This window comes from Triturus cristatus, chromosome 3_2 (genome assembly GCF_964204655.1).
Source record: "Triturus cristatus chromosome 3_2, aTriCri1.1, whole genome shotgun sequence".
In the NCBI taxonomy this organism is placed as follows: domain Eukaryota; kingdom Metazoa; phylum Chordata; class Amphibia; order Caudata; family Salamandridae; genus Triturus; species Triturus cristatus.
This window is the reverse complement of record NC_140584.1, coordinates 653,414,187-653,432,753: the sequence shown is the minus strand read 5'-3', so window position 1 is coordinate 653,432,753 and position 18,567 is coordinate 653,414,187. Positions and strand designations below refer to the sequence as shown.

At 44.6% G+C, this 18,567-nt stretch overlaps 1 protein-coding gene across 1 annotated transcript in view; it reads left to right on the top strand.

The window, feature by feature from the left end:
• UNC80 (unc-80 subunit of NALCN channel complex) overlaps positions 1-18,567 on the top strand; it is a 3,271,126-nt gene that overhangs the window by 2,040,288 nt on the left and 1,212,271 nt on the right. The window contains exon 42 of the mRNA XM_085648598.1: positions 1,169-1,270. Coding sequence (XP_085504724.1) covers positions 1,169-1,270 — 102 coding nt within the window. The remainder of the gene's footprint in view (positions 1-1,168; positions 1,271-18,567) is intronic.

Genomic DNA, 18,567 nt, shown 5'->3' with positions numbered 1-18,567 from the left:
GGGACTACTTGGTAATGGCAATATAGTTCTCTCTCTGCCAACATTATGGTCCCATCACCTGATTTTTATCCGGGTTGACTATAGTTTGAGGACAACTAAGAATACCTGCTTCTCTGCAGTGATCAATCTTCTCCGACGGCCTGAAAGACTAAGGGCGATCGGAGATTTGGCTTTGTTTGCCCAGCTAATTTACATGGGCAGACATATAGCCGTTTTTCAATACCCTTCAACACCAGAAAGAAAATGGTGGTAAGGGACACTAAAAAGTGCTGAATGCCCCCTTCTCCATGGGAGGAAGCTCACATGGTGAGGGTGCATTGTTTTTTTTGTTTTTTTTGGTTTAAGACTTTCTGTTAAAAATAAAAATGTTTTTTATCTTTGCCAGATGGCTCCATCATGTTTGACAAAGCCGTCTGGCAAAGTTACAATGCATTGGCAGGAATTGGCTTGGCCACTGTTCCTGTCAATGCTTGAAATGCTTGCCCGGCCAAAAGACATTTCAAAATTTGGCAGTTGACACCTCCTGAGGGGGACGTGGTAATTTACTCCCTCACCCTGGCAGAGGACAGGCCAGCTGTCAAAATTAGATGAGGCCCTTAAATGGGTAGAGAAATCGCTGTTTTTCAATGTCTGTCACCACCAGGACAAACCTGGTGGTAAGGGACATTGAAATGTGCATCATGCCCCCCTTGCCATGGGTGGAAAGTTCCATTGCGAGGGGGCCATTGTTTCTTTTACTTACAAGAAGAAAATCTTGCTTTGGGATTTTCTTTTTTTTAACTTTGCCATTAGGCCACTTCATTTTTGACATAGCCATCCAGCAAAAATGACAGTGCATTGGCAGAAACCACTTGCGCGTGTGGTTCCTGTCAATGCTTGAAATGCGGCCCTGCCAATGTGCCTTTCAAAATTTGGCAGTTGACACCTCCATCAGGACAAAGGAATAATTTATTTCATCCCTCTAGCGGAGGATGGGCCGATCACCAACTTATAAATGAGGTCCTATATCTTGAACTGTTTATTGTGAAGTGATTTTCTGCGTCCATAGAAAACCATTATGAGAAGATGGAAAGTAAAAATATGTTATAGTTTTTCTTACATCACACTGCTCGTTTTTCATTAAAATATTTTGGTATGTCCTAATCTTTTATTTGTACTCTTTTTTCAGACCTTTGTCCGTGATATTTATCCATTCCGAAGGTCAGTGTCCCCACAGCTGAACCTGGTGCACATGCCTCCTGAAAGAGGACAGGAGCTCATCCAAAAACAGGTATCTTAATCTATTAAGCTACTATTTTTAAATAGTAAATGAAGATAGAGACTGACCTTTGCTTCCTCTCCTTATTTATGTCTGAATACAACTTACTCAGCTACAATAGACTTCAATGTTGCAGGGCTCCAATGTGGTGTGCTCTAGATGCTGCTGATACTGTGGCTAGGGAGGTCAACACTAGCACTTTGCTTAGGAGACCTGCTTGGTTAAGGATCTCTGAGTTTAAGCCAGAGGTCCAACAATCTATTCCTAACACATCATTTGACAAAAAACATCTTTTTGGTCCTGAAGTAGATCAGGCATTGGAAAAAATGAAAAAAGACACTGAAGTGGCCAAGTCCATGGGAGCGCTCCAGTCTCCTTCAAACAGAGGCTCCTTTCGTCCTTCCTTTTACCAAGGGGGTTCCAAAACCACATCCTCAGACCAGAGTACATCTACCTACAAAGGTAACAACCAGTGCTCTCCTTCAAGAGGGTTTTTTTGAGTAGGTTATAGAGGGAACAACTTTAAAGGTAGGGGTAAGGGCAAAACACCCCATAACTCCCCTTCCCCTAAAAAGCAGTGACTTGCCCACACTTCCCCCCAACTACACCACACCAGTCGGGGAAGACTTCAACAATTTGTCCCTATTTAGCAACCTATGACAACAAACAAATGCTGGAGCTTTACAGCAGTCCTCCAAACATTCCACCTTGACCTCACAAATTGTCTCCAGAACACCTACAATTGCTCAAACAGGAAGTGCAATCTCTCTTACTGAAAGGAGCTATAGAGCCGGTTCCCACACAGTACCAGGGCTCAGGGGTTTACTCTCTGTATTTTCTCATTCCCAAAAAGGACACTTCCCTAAGACCTATTCTGGATCTCAGAGAGTTAAACCATTATATACTGTCAGAACACTTTCACATGGTGACCCTTCAACAGGTATTTCCACTTTTGCAGAAGGCAGATTTTCTGTCTACTCTAGACTTAAAGACGCATATATTCATGTGCTAATTCAGCCAGCTCATCACAAATACGTCAGATTTGTGATAGCACGCAAGCATTACCAATTCAAAGTACTTCCCTTCGGGGTGACTACAGCGTCCAGAGTATTTACCAAATGTCTGGCTGCAGTCACAGCTCATCTCAGAAGACAGCATATTCATGTCTTCCCCTATCTAGACGGCAGGCTCAGCAAAGCCTACGACACATTCAAATCACAATAGACCTACTTCATCAACTAGGATTAACGGTCAATCCACACAAATCTCACCTGCATCCGTCACAGATGTAGTATTACCTAGGAGACATTCAAGACACAGTCAAAACTCTAGCCTCTCCCAACGTAGCCAGAATTCACAATATTCAGGCTCTCATACTACAGTTTCAGTCCAACCAAGCTTCACCAGCCAGAGTGTTCATGCAACTGCCTGGAATGATTGCATCTTGCATCGCAATTGTACCCTATGCACGACTTCACATGCGTCCACTACAAAAGTGGGCCAGTTAGCCATGGTACACCACCCTGTTAGAGCTGTCACTAGTTTCACATCAAAAGCCACACCTCACCTCCAGTCTCCCCACAAAGAACCATGGAGAAATCAGACATCCAAATCCCAAAGAACTGAATTTAGCGATCTGGCTCCTGAAGTTATAGAGTTTGGTTATTTAAATTTACCGGTGAAACAAGGAGAGAGCAAGGGAAAGAGGGGGTACATCCTAATCCCCAATATAATTGCTAGACTTAAACAATGTGAACGAACCCACTATGAGTATGTGTTAAAATCACTAGGTGTAGTAAGTACATGGACCCATTAGGTGCACTTAAAAGACCCCTCACACACCAACCTGGTTGGTGTCATGCTTCATCATTGGGGTCCCGAACGGGTGGCCGAGTGCCCCCCGGTTGTGCTACGATGCCTAATTACAGCTTAGCTGGTGTGGTGCAAATATGTGATGTATCGTGAATTATTTAAATTAAAAATATCTTCGAGAATCCTTACCTCTAGACTTTATTATTGGCAGCTCAGGATATGGTTAAAAATATATGTGGTGCAACTATCAGGAGGTTATTACCTATAGTTGACTATGTGTTGTGGTCTACATGTTTCAGCCCGTAAAAGAATGTATGGAAGGGTTTTCTTCAGGACCGGGTTAGTGAGACTAGTGAGTGGCAAAGATGAGAACAGCCACGTGAAAAAAGTGAAGTACCTACACACGCGCTAAGGTGTGTGGTCTGAGTGTCGGCGTACTTACTGACACTTGTCAAAAAACACTATATTAAGATTTATGGCAGCTAATCGAGGCTAGGGGTGTGCTCTTCCGATGTCCCAATTTGGTCTCGGCGAGTGGCCCGCTTGTAACCTGCTCGATTCCCCTGTAGTCCCGGCTGGTCCTGAAGAAAGCCCTTCCATACATTCTTTTACGGGCTGAAACAAGTAGACAACAACACATAGTCAACTATAGGTAATAACCTCCTGATAGTTGCACCACATATATTTTTAACCATATCCTGAGCTGCTAATAATAAAGTCTAGAGCCAAGGATTCTCTGAGATACTTTTAATTTAAATAATTCACGACACATCACATATTCACACCACACCACTCCGCTGTAATCAGGCGTCGTAGCACAACTAACTGGGGGCACTCGGCCACCCGGTTGGGACCCTAATGATGAAGCATGACACCAACCAGGTTGGTGTGTGAGGGGTCTTTTAAGTACACCTAATGGGTCCATGTACTTACCACAGCTAGTGATTGTAACACATACTCATAGTGGGTACGTCCACATTGTTTAAGTCTATTTAAATTTACCACCAGACTGTATGAATATTCTACAAGAAGGCCAACCACCAGAGCTTGCTAGCTTTAGATGCTTCTATACAAAACATTATCTGTTACCTGTTACACGTAGAGCAAACTGAAATAGCGTATACATCTATTTGTTTGCGCCTTGTAGCAGTAGCTATGTATTTGCAGAACAGGCAACATCTGTCACTATTCAGAGTTTCAGTAATCAAAGCTTTCATGGAGGTGTTGAAGAGAGTAATATCACCAAGGATTCCTCCTGCACCAGTTTGGAATCTCAACATTGTTCTCACAAGGCTCATGGGTCCACTTTTTGAACCATTGCACAAGTGCCCCTTGCAGTTCCTCTTATGTAAGGTTGCTTTCCTCATTGCGATCACATCACTGATGAGAGTTGGTGATCTACAGGCATTAACCTTATAAGAGCCCTTCTTTCAGCTACACAAAGGCAGGGTAGTTCTACGTACTGACCCTAAATTCCTTCCTAGAGTGATTTCTACTTTTCATATAAACCAATTGGTTGAGTTACCAGTCTTTTTTCCTCAACCTGATACTGTAGCATGACGCGCTCTTCACACGCTGGACGTTAAAAGAGCTTTATTATACTACATAGATAAAACAAAAGACATTCGCAAAACAAAACAACTATTTGTTGCATTTGTTCCGCATCGCAAAGGCAATCCCATCTCTAAATCTAGCATTGCAAGTCGGATTGTTAAATTCATTCAAACATGCTACACTAAAGCTAAAATAACTTTATCCATACCCCCAGAGCGCATTTCACTCGCAAAATAGGGGCTTTTGTGGCCTTTTTTAGTAATATTCCTCTAGCTGACATATGTAAGGCAGCTACATGGTCTACACCACACACATTTACCAAACACTATTGTGTAGATGTGCTGTTAGCACGTCAACAAGCTAATGTAGCCCAAGCAGTACTTAAAACACTATTTCAAACAACTGCAACATCAACAGGCTAGCCACAGCTTTGAGAGTGTACTGCTTTATAGTCTATGCAAAGCATGTGTATCTACAGCACACATGCCTCAAACGGATAATGTTACTTACCCAGTAAGCATCTGTTCTTGGCATGTAGGGATGTAGATTCACATGCGCCCACCCGCCTTCCCGGGTACCCATAGATGTTACAGTCCTTCGTTATACATTGATACACATGGACATCTCTATATTACACTTACTTACTCCATTCTCACCCTCTCGCTGGAAAACAATCTAACAGTGGAGTCACTAACCATGCGCACTATTACCGAAAGGAGGAGTCATCCTAACTCGGGACTAGGAAAACTTCTTTGAAGAAAAACAACTTGTAAGCATCTGGACCCAACACTATATGGCAGGAGTATGCAAAGCATGTAAATCTACAGCCCTACATGCCAAGAACAGATGCTTACTGGGTAAGTAACATTATCGTTAAGCCTTCTTGTGATTGACAGATAGTTGACATTTGAGGAAATGTGTTTACATTCTACAAAAGATCTTATAGCAGTATGTAAAAGCAATAACAGACACTGTGGCAAATATGATGTCTAAATTGGATTTGTTCAGTGGATAAAGTTGTGGTACATTCTGCATTTTTGGCATGCCTACATTTTCTCACTTTTAAGAATGTACTTATAATCAAAGAGACTGATCAGCCAATTTTAAAGAACAAATTCATAGGACAGATCTAGCATACATCTTATCATTGCTATGTCAGTCTGTACATGTGAACAATATAGATCATTATCAAGTTGATGTGTGCTAAATTTTGAAGCTAACACAATTCTCAAACACTAATTCCACACAACATGTCTGATAAATATAATGTTTTTGATAAAATGTAATATCAAATACACAAAGAGGGACGAGGGGCTAATTTATTCGAGCAGAGCAACGGGTAGGTCGCACACTGTCTGCGGCTATCCTGGACCGTGGTATGACACTTTTGCGCAACTTTGCTTTGGCTCATTAGAGTCCTTCCCCTTGTCTCTAGCGGTCGGTACATTTGTTGACCGCAATAAGGTATACTTTATATCATTTGCGTAAGGGACAGCACAGCACTAAGTAAGGCATGTGCACCAGACTGTCCCCCCAGGAGTAGTTTAGTTAGTTTCTTTTTCACGGTCCTGACGAATTGCGTTGATCTCTCCCGACTTTATCGGCAAGAAACATGTTGACCACTATCTATACTTCGAGCTAACGTGGCCCATTATATCCACAGAGGCCTACACTTGTTTTTAACATAACCTGGGGTTTAACACATTAAAACTTAATATACAAATCCCTAAGAGTTATTTTTACATTTTTAGCACTCTACTCACACACTACTCCCTCACTATCACACTCACACTTCACAAACGGCAGCTCAAAAAACTCTGGCAAAGAGCCTCTCCACGGGGCCCGTTGGGCATTGCAGCGCCAGCCCAACGAGGAGCTGCCCAATGATGAAGCATGACACCCCTCGGGGTGTGTGAGTGTTCTCTTCCAGGGGATCCTCATCAATAGTCATAAGCACTGAATATTCCCGCCCATGTGCGGGGACCCCGGAAATAATAAAATTATATATGTAAAAAACATACATATATACAGCTCTGTATATGTATAAACATATATCATTTTTTCCAAGCAAATGCAGCTCCCATAAAAGGCTAGGCAATGTAAATATACACATCCAATAACACATATATATATATATGTATATATAAAGGTATAACAATACACCTAAATCTCTTTTTTTTTTTTTTTTTTTTTTTTTAATGAGGTAAACACTCATGAGAAAGCAAAAAATAAAGAGAATAAACTGTGGAAAAACACAGATGCACAACACATTGCCAGCCTGCAGGCTGCATTGCAATATAATACCATAGAGACTAAAAAGCCCTGTACAGGTAAAAACTGGCACCGTGCCTTTAAGGCAGCCCTGACTTCCATATCCCATCATGCCTCAGGGGTGACAGTTAGGTCAGTTGTTCTTTCCGGCTCCTTCAGTCAGGACCCTGGAATTCAGCTCTCTTCATTTTTGACTCTTTAGTCAAGAATTATTACAACTTTAAGATTTTTTGGACTTCTTCTTATAACATCTGAGAGGAAGTTAGTATCCTGTGTTTTTCTGACTGATTTTTTTTGCTATTTTGTCAGAAAAATGCCTTCTTTATTTGTTCCATGTCCATCTTGTGGAAAAAAGAAGGCTGCTTCAGACACACATGAGGTGTGTATTATCTGTCTGCCGGACTCTCATTCTCCAGCAACATGCCAACATTGTGAAGACCTTTCCAAAAGGACTTTAAAGGAGAGAGAGAGGATTAGGCTGTACGGCCTAGCAGAACGGTCGACGTCGAAGCAGTTGGTCCCTGTTTGCTCCCCATCGACGTCGGGCTCGGCGTCTAAGACTCCAGCGGCGGGATCGTCGCTGAGAGGTGAGGAGTCAAGGGGAAGTCATGCTGCAAAGAGAAAATCGTCGTCGACTTTAGATTCAGCGTCGAAGCGGATGCGTTCGACGTCGACGGCGTCTAAAGGCTCGGCGTCGAGGACTCGGCGCCACAGTTCAACGTCGATAAAGCATCTGTCGACGTCAAGAGAAGATCGATCGACGTCTGCACAGAGATATCGTTCGTCGTCGAAGGAAAGACATCGTTCGACGTCGAGGTCGGCGAGACATCAGTCGACGTCGCAAGAAGTACGTAGGCGATCTCCACCACAGTCGACGTCGAGACCAAGATCGCCGTCAAGATCAAGATCGCCGTCGAGGAAACATCGTTCGTCGGCGAAGAGGCTTTCGACGTCGTCGGAGCATTCGACGTCGAGACAGAAGTCTCCGTCAAGAACGACGTCGAGGCAGACGCCTCCGTCAAGACCGACGTCGAGGCAGAGGCCTCCGTCGGAGTCGACGTCGAGGCAGGTGCCTCCGTCGGAGTCGACGTCGAGGCAGGTGCCTCCGTCCTCACAGGTCTCCAAGGCTTTGGAGAGGTACATAAAGCCTCCGTCGAAGATAATCTCGACGTCGAGACAAGAAGCTCTGAGCCTCGAGGATTCGAGTCAAAGATCTCCGGTGATAGGCCTATCACCGTCGAGGCAGACCTCTGCTGAGGGTACACAGGAGGTGTCACATGTTCGCCTCACGATTCGACCAGTCTCAAGGCGAAAATCTCCTCATAGACTGATATATACAACTCCTGAGTCACCGCGTCTCATATCTATCTCGCCTTCAGGATCAGAGGGCTCAGGTTCAAGATCCGAATCACCAGAGCTTGTGCATCAATCTCCTGTACCTGCAAGAGAAAGTTCGCAGGAGGAGGACAATGCGGTACCTCAAAGTCCCGTAAGGGAGATGCCTCAGGACTCTGCTATGCCCGACGCAATAAAGGCATCGCTAACAAGATTAAGGGGCATGGAATTCCCAGTGACACCGATCAGACCAAGATCTCGGGGAAGAGAATCCCGAGGTCACTCTCGAGCACCAAGAAGGCGATCCAGGTCTTCCTCCCGCAGAAGAGAGTCGACCAGATCAGAGAAAAGGCGCCGTAGAACCCCTTCTACCTCCCCTTCTTCCAGATCATCCAAAAGGGATTATTCACCGACACTCTCGGAGACGCCACCCTCTCGGGTATCTCCGGTAGATGATATTTCTACGTTTCAGGAAGTGTTGTGTAGAGGAGCTACAAAATTAAATATCCCTATGCCGGTTCAGGAGACCACTTCATCCATAATCTTTGAAACTCTTCATGAACGCACAGTGTCACGCCCGTTATTGCCATTAGTCCCTGGTTTGTTGCAACCAGTAATGGATATTTTTCTCACACCAGCAACCACCAAAACGGCGCCGGCGAGAATTCTAAAAAAGTACCGTCCAGCTCCGGAGGATCCTCTATTCCTAAAATCAGATCCTCCACCGGACTCTGTCATCACCGCCGCTGCCAGGAAGACACATGCAGTAGCTGGGTCTTCAACGGTGCCACCAGATAAGGACAGTAAGACACAAGACTCCTGGGGGAGAAAAGTTTGCGGCTCAGCATCCTCAAGCTTAAAGGTGGCCAGTGCCTCGGCGCTTCTGGGGCGCTATGATAGGTCATTATGGGACTCTCTTCAGAGGTTCATTGACAAAGTTCCATCAGAGGACAGACGGGACTTTGAAGAAATTTTGCATGAGGGAAGTCTGGTTTCTAACCAGATCATAAGTGCAGCGGCGGACGGGGCAACACTGGCAGCGCATGAATATGCACACGGAGTCACAGCCAGAAGATCATCCTGGCTTAGATTGACGGCCTTGAAACCGGAAGCGCAGGCAAGAATATTAAATCTGCCTTTCTCCGGTAGTTCTCTTTTTGGGTCCCATACAGATGAAGAAATGGCCCGTATGAAGGCAGAGCTGGAGACCATGAAAGCTGTCGGGCTTGAAAAGAGAAAAGAGTTTCGACCCGCAAGGGAAATGACAGGCGCAGTTACCAACAGAGGGTTCAAACCCCTCATTGGCAAAAGAACCAGGACCAGCAAGGTCAAAAGAAGCAGCAATACCAGTCCCGCAAGCCATCCAGGGGACGGGGTAACAACAGGCAGTCTAATGCTGGAAACAAAGCTCCGGGGAAGCAATGAGAAGCCGCTTCCTCCGATGCTGTCCACCGCTCCGGTGGGAGGAAGTGTTGCACATCATCTTCCAGAGTGGCAGTCCATCACAAAGGACAAGTGGGTACTGAATATACTGCGTCATGGGTACTCGCTTCGTTTCAGAAGTCACCCCCCATCGATTCCTCCTGTCAATTCATCCCAGCATCTAAAGCAGCTCAGAGAAGAGGTAGCGACGCTTCTACTCAAATCTGCAATAGAGAAAGTACCCATAAACCAAAGGGGAAAAGGAGTTTACTCCAGATACTTTCTCATTCAAAAGAGGAGTGTGAAGGTAGAGTTCAGACCCATTTTAGACCTACGGATACTGAACAAACACATAAGGAAGGAAAAGTTTCGCATGCTGGCGCTCCACCAAATATATCCTCTTCTCCGGATGGGCGATTGGATGTGTTCACTGGACCTTCAGGATGCATATTTCCATATTCCCATCCTAAGGAATCATCGAAAATTTCTCAGGTTTGTGGTAGGCAGCTCTCACTATCAGTTCAAAGTCCTCCCATTTGGCCTGAAGTCAGCTGCTCCAGTATTCACAAAATGCGTGGCAGTAGTAGCGGCTGCTCTGAGGCGCGCAGGAGTCTTCGTCTATCCCTACCTAGACGACTGGCTAATAAAGGGCTCATCACCACAGAATGTGCGGTCACAGCTGTCGCTATGCCTAAACTTATGTTGCAAGTTGGGTCTCAGAGTGAATGCCAAAAAGTCAAATTTTTCACCAACACAGAGGATCCACTACCTGGGCGCAACTATAGACTCAGTAGTAGGAAAAGTGTTTCCTTCGGAGGAAAGACAGTCATCCATTATGCTAAAAGGCAGGCAGATTATAACCAACAATCTGTCGTCGGCAAGGCAAATCTCTTCTCTGCTAGGGGCCATGGCATCCTGCATCTTCCTAGTGCCCAATGCCAGGCTAAGGATGCGTCCTCTCCAGCAAGATCTCGAGGACAAATGGGATCAAAGGAACTCCCTGTGGGAAGAAAAGGTTTGTCTCTCCTCTGCAGCCAAACAGTCAGTCAAGTGGTGGCTGAAGCTAAGGAATCTACAAGTGGGGATCCCCTTTCATCAGGAGCCTCCAACTCAGACCTTAATCACCGACGCATCCCTTCAGGGATGGGGTGCGCATTTTGGGTCCCTGCAAACTCAGGGACAGTGGTCCAGCAGCGAGCGGTTGTACCACATCAACATGCTGGAGCTCAAGGCAGTCCACCTAGCCCTCAAAGCGTTCCTACCTGCGATAACGACGAGTACCATTCTAGTGCAGACGGACAATACCACCACAATGTACTACCTGAACAAGCAGGGGGGTACTCGATCCAGAACGCTCTCGCTGGAAGCTCAGTCCCTGTGGCACTGGATCCTAGCAAGGAACATCTCATTGAAAGCGGTGCACCTACCAGGAGAACTCAACGTGCAAGCGGACTTACTCAGTCGGCATTTTCAAGAGCCAGAGGACTGGGTAATCAACGACGAGGTGTTAGAAGACATCTTTGGGGAATGGGGGCGTCCGCAAGTGGACCTCTTCGCGGACGAGCAAAACACAAAATGCCAAGGCTTCGCCTCAAGATACCATCGACCAGGATCCCTAGGGAATGCCCTTTTGATCAATTGGTCAATGACATTTGTGTACGCTTTTCCGCCTCTCCCACTAATCCCCAAGGTGGTGACCAAGTTGCAGAATTCATCTGCCAAGATGATCCTCATAGCACCGGACTGGCCGAGACAGTGGTGGTACACGGATCTCCTACACATGTCGATCCGCCCCCACAAGCGGCTGCCGTGCAGACCGGACTTGTTGTCCAAGATGCGGGGGAAGATTTACCATCCCAGACTTCCCTCGCTGAGCTTAACAGCATGGCTCCTGAAGTCCTCCAGTATGGCCATCTGAACCTTCCCCAGGAGTGTATGTCCATATTGAAGGAAGCCAGGAGGCCTTCGACAAGACACTCCTACTTCTGTAAGTGGAAAAGGTTTTATATATGGTGTGCTCAGCATCATTATGATCCCACTAAATGCCAGGAGGATGTAATTTTGCCCTATCTTCTACATTTAGCGAGGGCAGGGTTGAAATTTTCATCCATAAAGGTTCACCTAGCAGCCATAACAGCATACAGGCGTTCGCCTTCACAGCAGTCATTTTTTAAAGTGCAGGTAGTGAAGGATTTCTTGCAAGGACTCAAGAAAGTCTATCCCCCTGTTAGACCTCCCTCTCCTTCCTGGGAGCTAAACTTGGTTCTGTCGAAGCTCATGGGTTCTCCTTTTGAGCCTATTCATAAGGCTACCCTACAGCACCTCACATGGAAGACAGCATTTTTAATAGCCATCACTTCAGCACGGAGGGTCAGTGAGATACAGGCCCTCTGTTCTAAAGAGCCCTACACTATTTTTCATCTGAATAGGGTGGTGATGAGAACTCATCCTTCGTTCCTACCCAAGGTGGTATCGGAGTTTCATGTAAACCAAGCCATCTCCTTACCAACCTTTTTTCCCAACCCCTCCTCTCCAGCAGAGAGGGCGTTGCATTCTCTAGATGTCAAAAGGGTCCTGAAATTCTACCTAGATAGGACTAAGAATGTCAGGAAATCTGATCAATTGTTTGTGAACTATGGGGTTGTCCGTATGGGCTTTGCGGCTTCCAAACGTTCCATTGCTAGGTGGATTGTTTCAAGTATTACATTGGCCTACCAACTGGCTCAGAAACCATTGGGGGCGCGCCCTAAAGCGCATTCGACAAGAGGAAAAGCGGCTACCGCGGCTTTTCTCAATAATGTCCCACTCTCCGAGATCTGCAAGGCAGCCACTTGGAGATCTGTCCACACTTTTACCAGGCACTATTGTCTGGATTCGGACACCAGAGCAGACACTCAAGTAGGACAAGCCTCCTTGAGGAATCTGTTCCATGCATAATCATTTTCATGATTCTTTTTCTCCATGGGTGGTACAACCTTTGTTTCATTTGCCTGCAGGTGGAAGGGGAGCTTGCTACTCTATTCAGTGCTTATGACTATTGATGAGGATCCCCTGGAAGAGAAGGGTAAGTTACTTACCTGTAATTCTAGTTCTCTTCCAGGGGTATCCCCATCAAAGTCATAAGCAACCCACCCACCTCCCCAGGCAAATGAGAAGAAGTGTATTATTCATTATGGAAAGGATATATCTTTGTGTTTAGGACTACGGTCCCGCAAAGAACAACTGACCTAACTGTCACCCCTGAGGCATGATGGGATATGGAAGTCAGGGCTGCCTTAAAGGCACGGTGCCAGTTTTTACCTGTACAGGGCTTTTTAGTCTCTATGGTATTATATTGCAATGCAGCCTGCAGGCTGGCAATGTGTTGTGCATCTGTGTTTTTCCACAGTTTGTTCTCTTTATTTTTTGCTTTCTCATGAGTGTTTACCTCATTAAAAAAAATAAAAATAAAAAAATAAAAGAGATTTAGGTGTATTGTTATACCTTTATATATACATATATATATATATGTGTTATTGGATGTGTATATTTACATTGCCTAGCCTTTTATGGGAGCTGCATTTGCTTGGAAAAAATGATATATGTTTATACATATACAGAGCTGTATATATGTATGTATTTTACATATATAATTTTATTATTTCCGGGGTCCCCGCACATGGGCGGGAATATTCAGTGCTTATGACTTTGATGAGGATACCCCTGGAAGAGAACTAGGATTACAGGTAAGTAACTTACCCTTCTTGCTCCTTAAGGATCAGACCCCATCGGACTTGATCATTCAGGACTCTACTGACCGACCTTCAATAGGAACTGCACACCTTCTTGTTTTCAAGATAAAATGTAATATACACAGTCTTGTAAAAGGCATTCGCATATATATTGACTCTGTAAATGATATTCTCAGTAATTTTCTATGTAGCACAATTTCTTTAACGTGTCTAATCAGCCAATGCTTCAGAAGGGCTTAAAACTAAGTCTATCCATTGATATTAATAACTCCTATATACCTTGTCTTGATTTTTCTAATCTATATGCACACATAGGTTTTGGCTTAATTTGGGCATCAGTTATATTACGTTGTATGAGAGTGACACCACATTTTGCATAAGAGGAGCATTAGTAGTTGTCTACTTTCTTAAACATTTTTATAGGGCAGTAACATTCCAAGTGAGGTTCACTAGAAATAAGTACAATTTTTGAAATAATATTTTGGCTATACTTATCATAAAACCTATTATAGTATTTTAGCTATACTTATTATAAAACCTATTGCCATCTGTGTGATAGGTTTATTAACTCAGATAATAATAAATGACAAATGTGTCACTGGTATGTCACTTTTATACATGGGATAACGTACCCTCTGCTATATAGCATAAGTATAGTGAGGGGCTCTGTGACCATTGAGGAAGGAGTCAGAAGGACGATTAAAGTCCATGGAACCCAAGGTTATCTGCAATATCCGTTTACTCTATGCAGATTGTATTGTGCTTCTTCTAGTACATGGCCATTCCTTCATCCTTCCCATAAACTGCATATAGAACCTTGGTGTCTTGTTTTTTCATGTTAAGTTCAGACAAGAGGAATAAAAGCAGAACCTGTAAAGAGTAAATGAAATGTGATCATACCAAAAAGCAGTTGTTTGTGCTTGCACAAACGTATTAGAATCAGTTAGCGTGAGTCAGTTAAAAAATGCTGTGACTGAAATTGTGCAGAACCATGCAGAGATTCTATCTTTCCTGCAATGACCTACAGTGCGGAAAAACATGTTGTCATATGTATCTTCTTTCTGCTAATCATTTTTTATTTTCTGAAAGAGACTTCTAGCCGTAGATTTCTCACCTTTTGCATGTACGTCAGTTGTCAGACCATATCCGAAAACTTTTTCTGCAGTACCGCTGGGTTCCGGTAGATGGCACATGTGATTCTGCACAGATGCCATTCCGCTCTGGAAATGACTTGCAAAGCCTGTGTAGGCGCCACTCCTGTGCTCGGACGTCTGTTCCTTTCTTTCCATTCTACCAGATGTGGCTCTGGAGCAACCACTAGTCTCTCCCATGGACACTGTACCTCAAGAAATGTATAATTTGGTGTGCAAGGGTGTAGGAATCTGGCTTTTGTATGTAGTGACGCCAATGTGGGGCACACCATGCAAAAAGTCCAGATGACCCTTATTGGTTTACAGGGCTTACTTTAATAATCCTAAGTGCTCTATTTGTTGTATTGTGGTCGAGCAGCTTTGACTTATGGGAGGGGACTGTTAAGCATGCTTTGTACACACACACAGTCAATAAATGGTTCACACACTCAAGAAGAAATCCGAGACCAATTTATAAAAAGAAAGTAGATTTTTATATAAATTTAGACACCAAGATCTTTAGAATAACTTTAATACATTCAGAGATATTGATTTTAGAAGAAAATAGTAGAATAGTTCAAATCATGGTTTTGAAGCATGAGCTACAATTGTAACTTATGGGAGGAAAAACACATGTCGCAAAACTGTACTTGCTGTCGGAGTTCAGAGGTGCCCTTTTGTACTTTACGGGGCTAGAGGGCCAAGGTTCAAAGTACCACCTGCAGTTTCGCTTTACCTGCCCTGGTGCGTCTGGGTGCAGAGGTGCTGGTCGAGAGGGTAGCTTTGAGCGCTGCACCAGTAAAGTCCAGGGGACCTGAAACAAAGACTTGGGGGCTAGTCCGGCAGAACCCAAAGGAGGGCTCAGTTCATGGGGACCCCTAGGCCAAGGAGATGTAGTCAGAGAGTTTCACCATCTTGTTTTTGGTGAAAATAGAAACTTTTGGGTCAGGGTTATACCCACCCCCCCAGGAAGTGGTCATATGGGGTTGTAGTTCCCCTAGTGGTAGGTTGCTCATTGGCTACCGCCATATACTCCCCTAAATTGAGTATTTAGTGATACTTCCAACACCAGATCTGGGATGTTCTCTTTGTGGACCTGCACTTGGCGACGTTTTTGAACTGTGGCAAACGGTTCTTTAGAATTATTCTTGGCTTTGCCAATTGTCTCTGAAAAGTACTTAATTTTTTCAGTGTGGATCATATCTTTATACTGGGTGAGTATTTCCCTATAGCGCTCTTTTTCCTTGGGCTCGTACTTGAGTCTCCAGCGCATTTCTTGCCTGCGGCACTGCTTTTTTTAGAAGTCTGAGCTCTTCAGAATACCAGGGTTCGGTGGGGGCTGTCCTCGTGATTTTTTCCGGTTTTTGGGGCAAACATGTCTGTGTTGGCAAGCTGGAAAATACCAGTCAGCCAACACACCAAGTGACTAGTAGGGTTACAGGGTGCACCTCTAAGGTGCCCACTTGTTGCATGTCATATTAAAACTGATACTGGCATCAGTAAAGATTTATTAGAATAAGGTGTTTGATACCAAACATCATTATTTTCAGTAAAATCATTATGTAGCTGGGTAACTCGGAATGACCAGTGCCCAGTACATGTTCTTAAAATGGCTTCCTGAACACTTGCAAAGACTAGTAGAACTAAGCATCACAGGGGCCTATCTTCTCATGCAGATGTGACCTCACATGTAACATAATGCACCCTGCCTTAGGGCTCTACAGGACTGCTGTAGGGGTGACTTACATATAGTACATGCTGTGGTGTGGGCATTGCACCCGGGGTCTGTGCAATGTCGTGTTTTCAGAATGCCTTTCACCATTTCACACATCCTGCAATGGCAGTCTGCCTGCAGTTTGAGTAAGGGTCCCTTTGGGTGACATAATATAAGCTGCAGAGCTAAGGAACCCTCTTTAGTTCTCATGCCCTGGGTACCAGGGGCACTCTTTACCAGGGTCTTGCAAGAGTGATATCGTCCTTGCCAACTCAGGTACAATTGACATTTGTATAGTTTTTAGGGAATGAGTACTGGCATTGGGGTCGGGTTAGCAGGGACCCAGTGCACTTCCAATTAAGTCCATCAGTCTTAGTGGGCAAACTTAGGGGTGACTGTAGGAGACTGGCTTAGTATATGGTGCATACTTCTTCAAGTGGTGCACCTAGAATGAATCCAGGCAACCCTTATGGTAATTTTAGTGGACTTTGATAACCATAGAAAACTCTCAAAGTGGCAATTGTGGGGTCAGCTTTCAGGCTTGTCTTGAAGGAGTGTTAACACAGTTTAATCTGTATTGTAAGTTAAATGAAAAATAATCATACTGTGTTTATATATAAAAATACTTCTATTTATTACACAACACTCACTAACATATTGGTATAACTCCCCCCTGGAGTTATTGACACAATACACAAGAATACTTCAAATGCAATCAGGTAAGTAGATCAAAGTACAGTGGTCTCTAGGGGGAGACCACACCATATACTAAAACAATAGAATGAGAAAAGCAAAGGACAACGGGATTGAGACCAGAGGACACAGAGAAGCCGGGGACACAAGGACCCACCCAAGTTAAGTACCAAGGGACCCCGCGGAGGCTGTGTGCAGAGTAGGAACAGAGCTGCATGCTTATTGAAAGTCAATGGAGAAGTTGCGGTTGCTGTTTTGCAGAAGAAGGACCCTTCCCAGAAAATCCAAAAGAATTACCTTGGAGTATGGAAGGGTGGAGAGCCACCCCACCCGTGGATGCCCTGGGAACCAGGTTACCTTCTCTAAAGGCTTATGTTGCTGGGCAGCCACATACCTCGCAAACTTATCCAACGGAATTCAATCGATGAACCTGGGTGTACATAACCATCTGGGTCAAGCATATCTGAATCCCCTCGGACTGAGGTACTTGGCCATAAAGGCCTTCTTCAGATGCGCAAATGTGTCACAAACACTCCTTTTTGGCATTGTTTCTTGGTAGGAGGAGGGCCCTCTGAGTATCTTGTCACTGGTTCTGTGGCATTACCACTCATCAGCCTGGCTAACTTGAATCCAGAGGCACAGTGAGCTCGGAACCAACGTCTGGGCATACCCGGCGAACTTAGGGCAAGAAAGCAAAAGACACACAAATCATGGACGGAATGCGGAACAAATCAAACATTCACCACCAATCAAGAGATCTGGATTAAATCCATCATTCTTTTGCTCACCATGCCACTGTTGTTTAGACCCAGCCATATGCAAATCAGGCTTGACCCTGCTCCTCATGGGAACAGTTTAGCCCGAAGTGCCAAGCAGGGTCCTCTATGGACCAGAAACAAGCATCCTGGGACCGGTTTGCTCTAAGTGGGATGGGTATGCCCAGACTTGGGTCCCTTACTCGCTGTGCTACTGGATTCAATCTAGCCTGGCTGTTGAAGGGTTATATTCTCTGAAACCGGTCCCAGGATGCTTCTTTCCAGTCCATGGAGGACCCGGCATGGAAGTTCGGGTTGAACTTTTCCCATGAGGAGCACGGTCAAGACTGATTTGCATATGGCTGGGTCCAAATTGGGGTGGCATAGTGACCAAAAGAACAATGAATTAACACAGATCTCTTGACTGGGGGAGAATCTTTTATTTATTCAGCATTCCTTCCATCATTTGTTACCACAGCACTATATAATTAGACATCTTGTAATGACTGATGTCCACTATATGTAATAAAATGGCTGACCGCACTTACATAGCCTGGAGAATCGACTCCAGTGTTTGTAGGGGTTTTCTGGTCATGCAAGGTCACCCTCACACTTATAACCAATCACCCTGCCCTCACGACTGAATCTGAAGAGCTTGACTTAGAGGTGAATTAGAGATTTTGAGTGCAGTGACCTCAGAAATAAGGAAACATATCTGGCGTGAGAGGTGCAATTACCAACTCACACAGGCTGCAATAGCAGGGCTGTAGTCAGAGTTTTGTTAGAATCCCATGGTTGGCACAATACATGCTGCAGCCCATGGGAGACCCTTGGTGTACCTATGTCCTGGGTGCCTTAGTACCATATACTAGGGACTTAGAAGGGTACACCA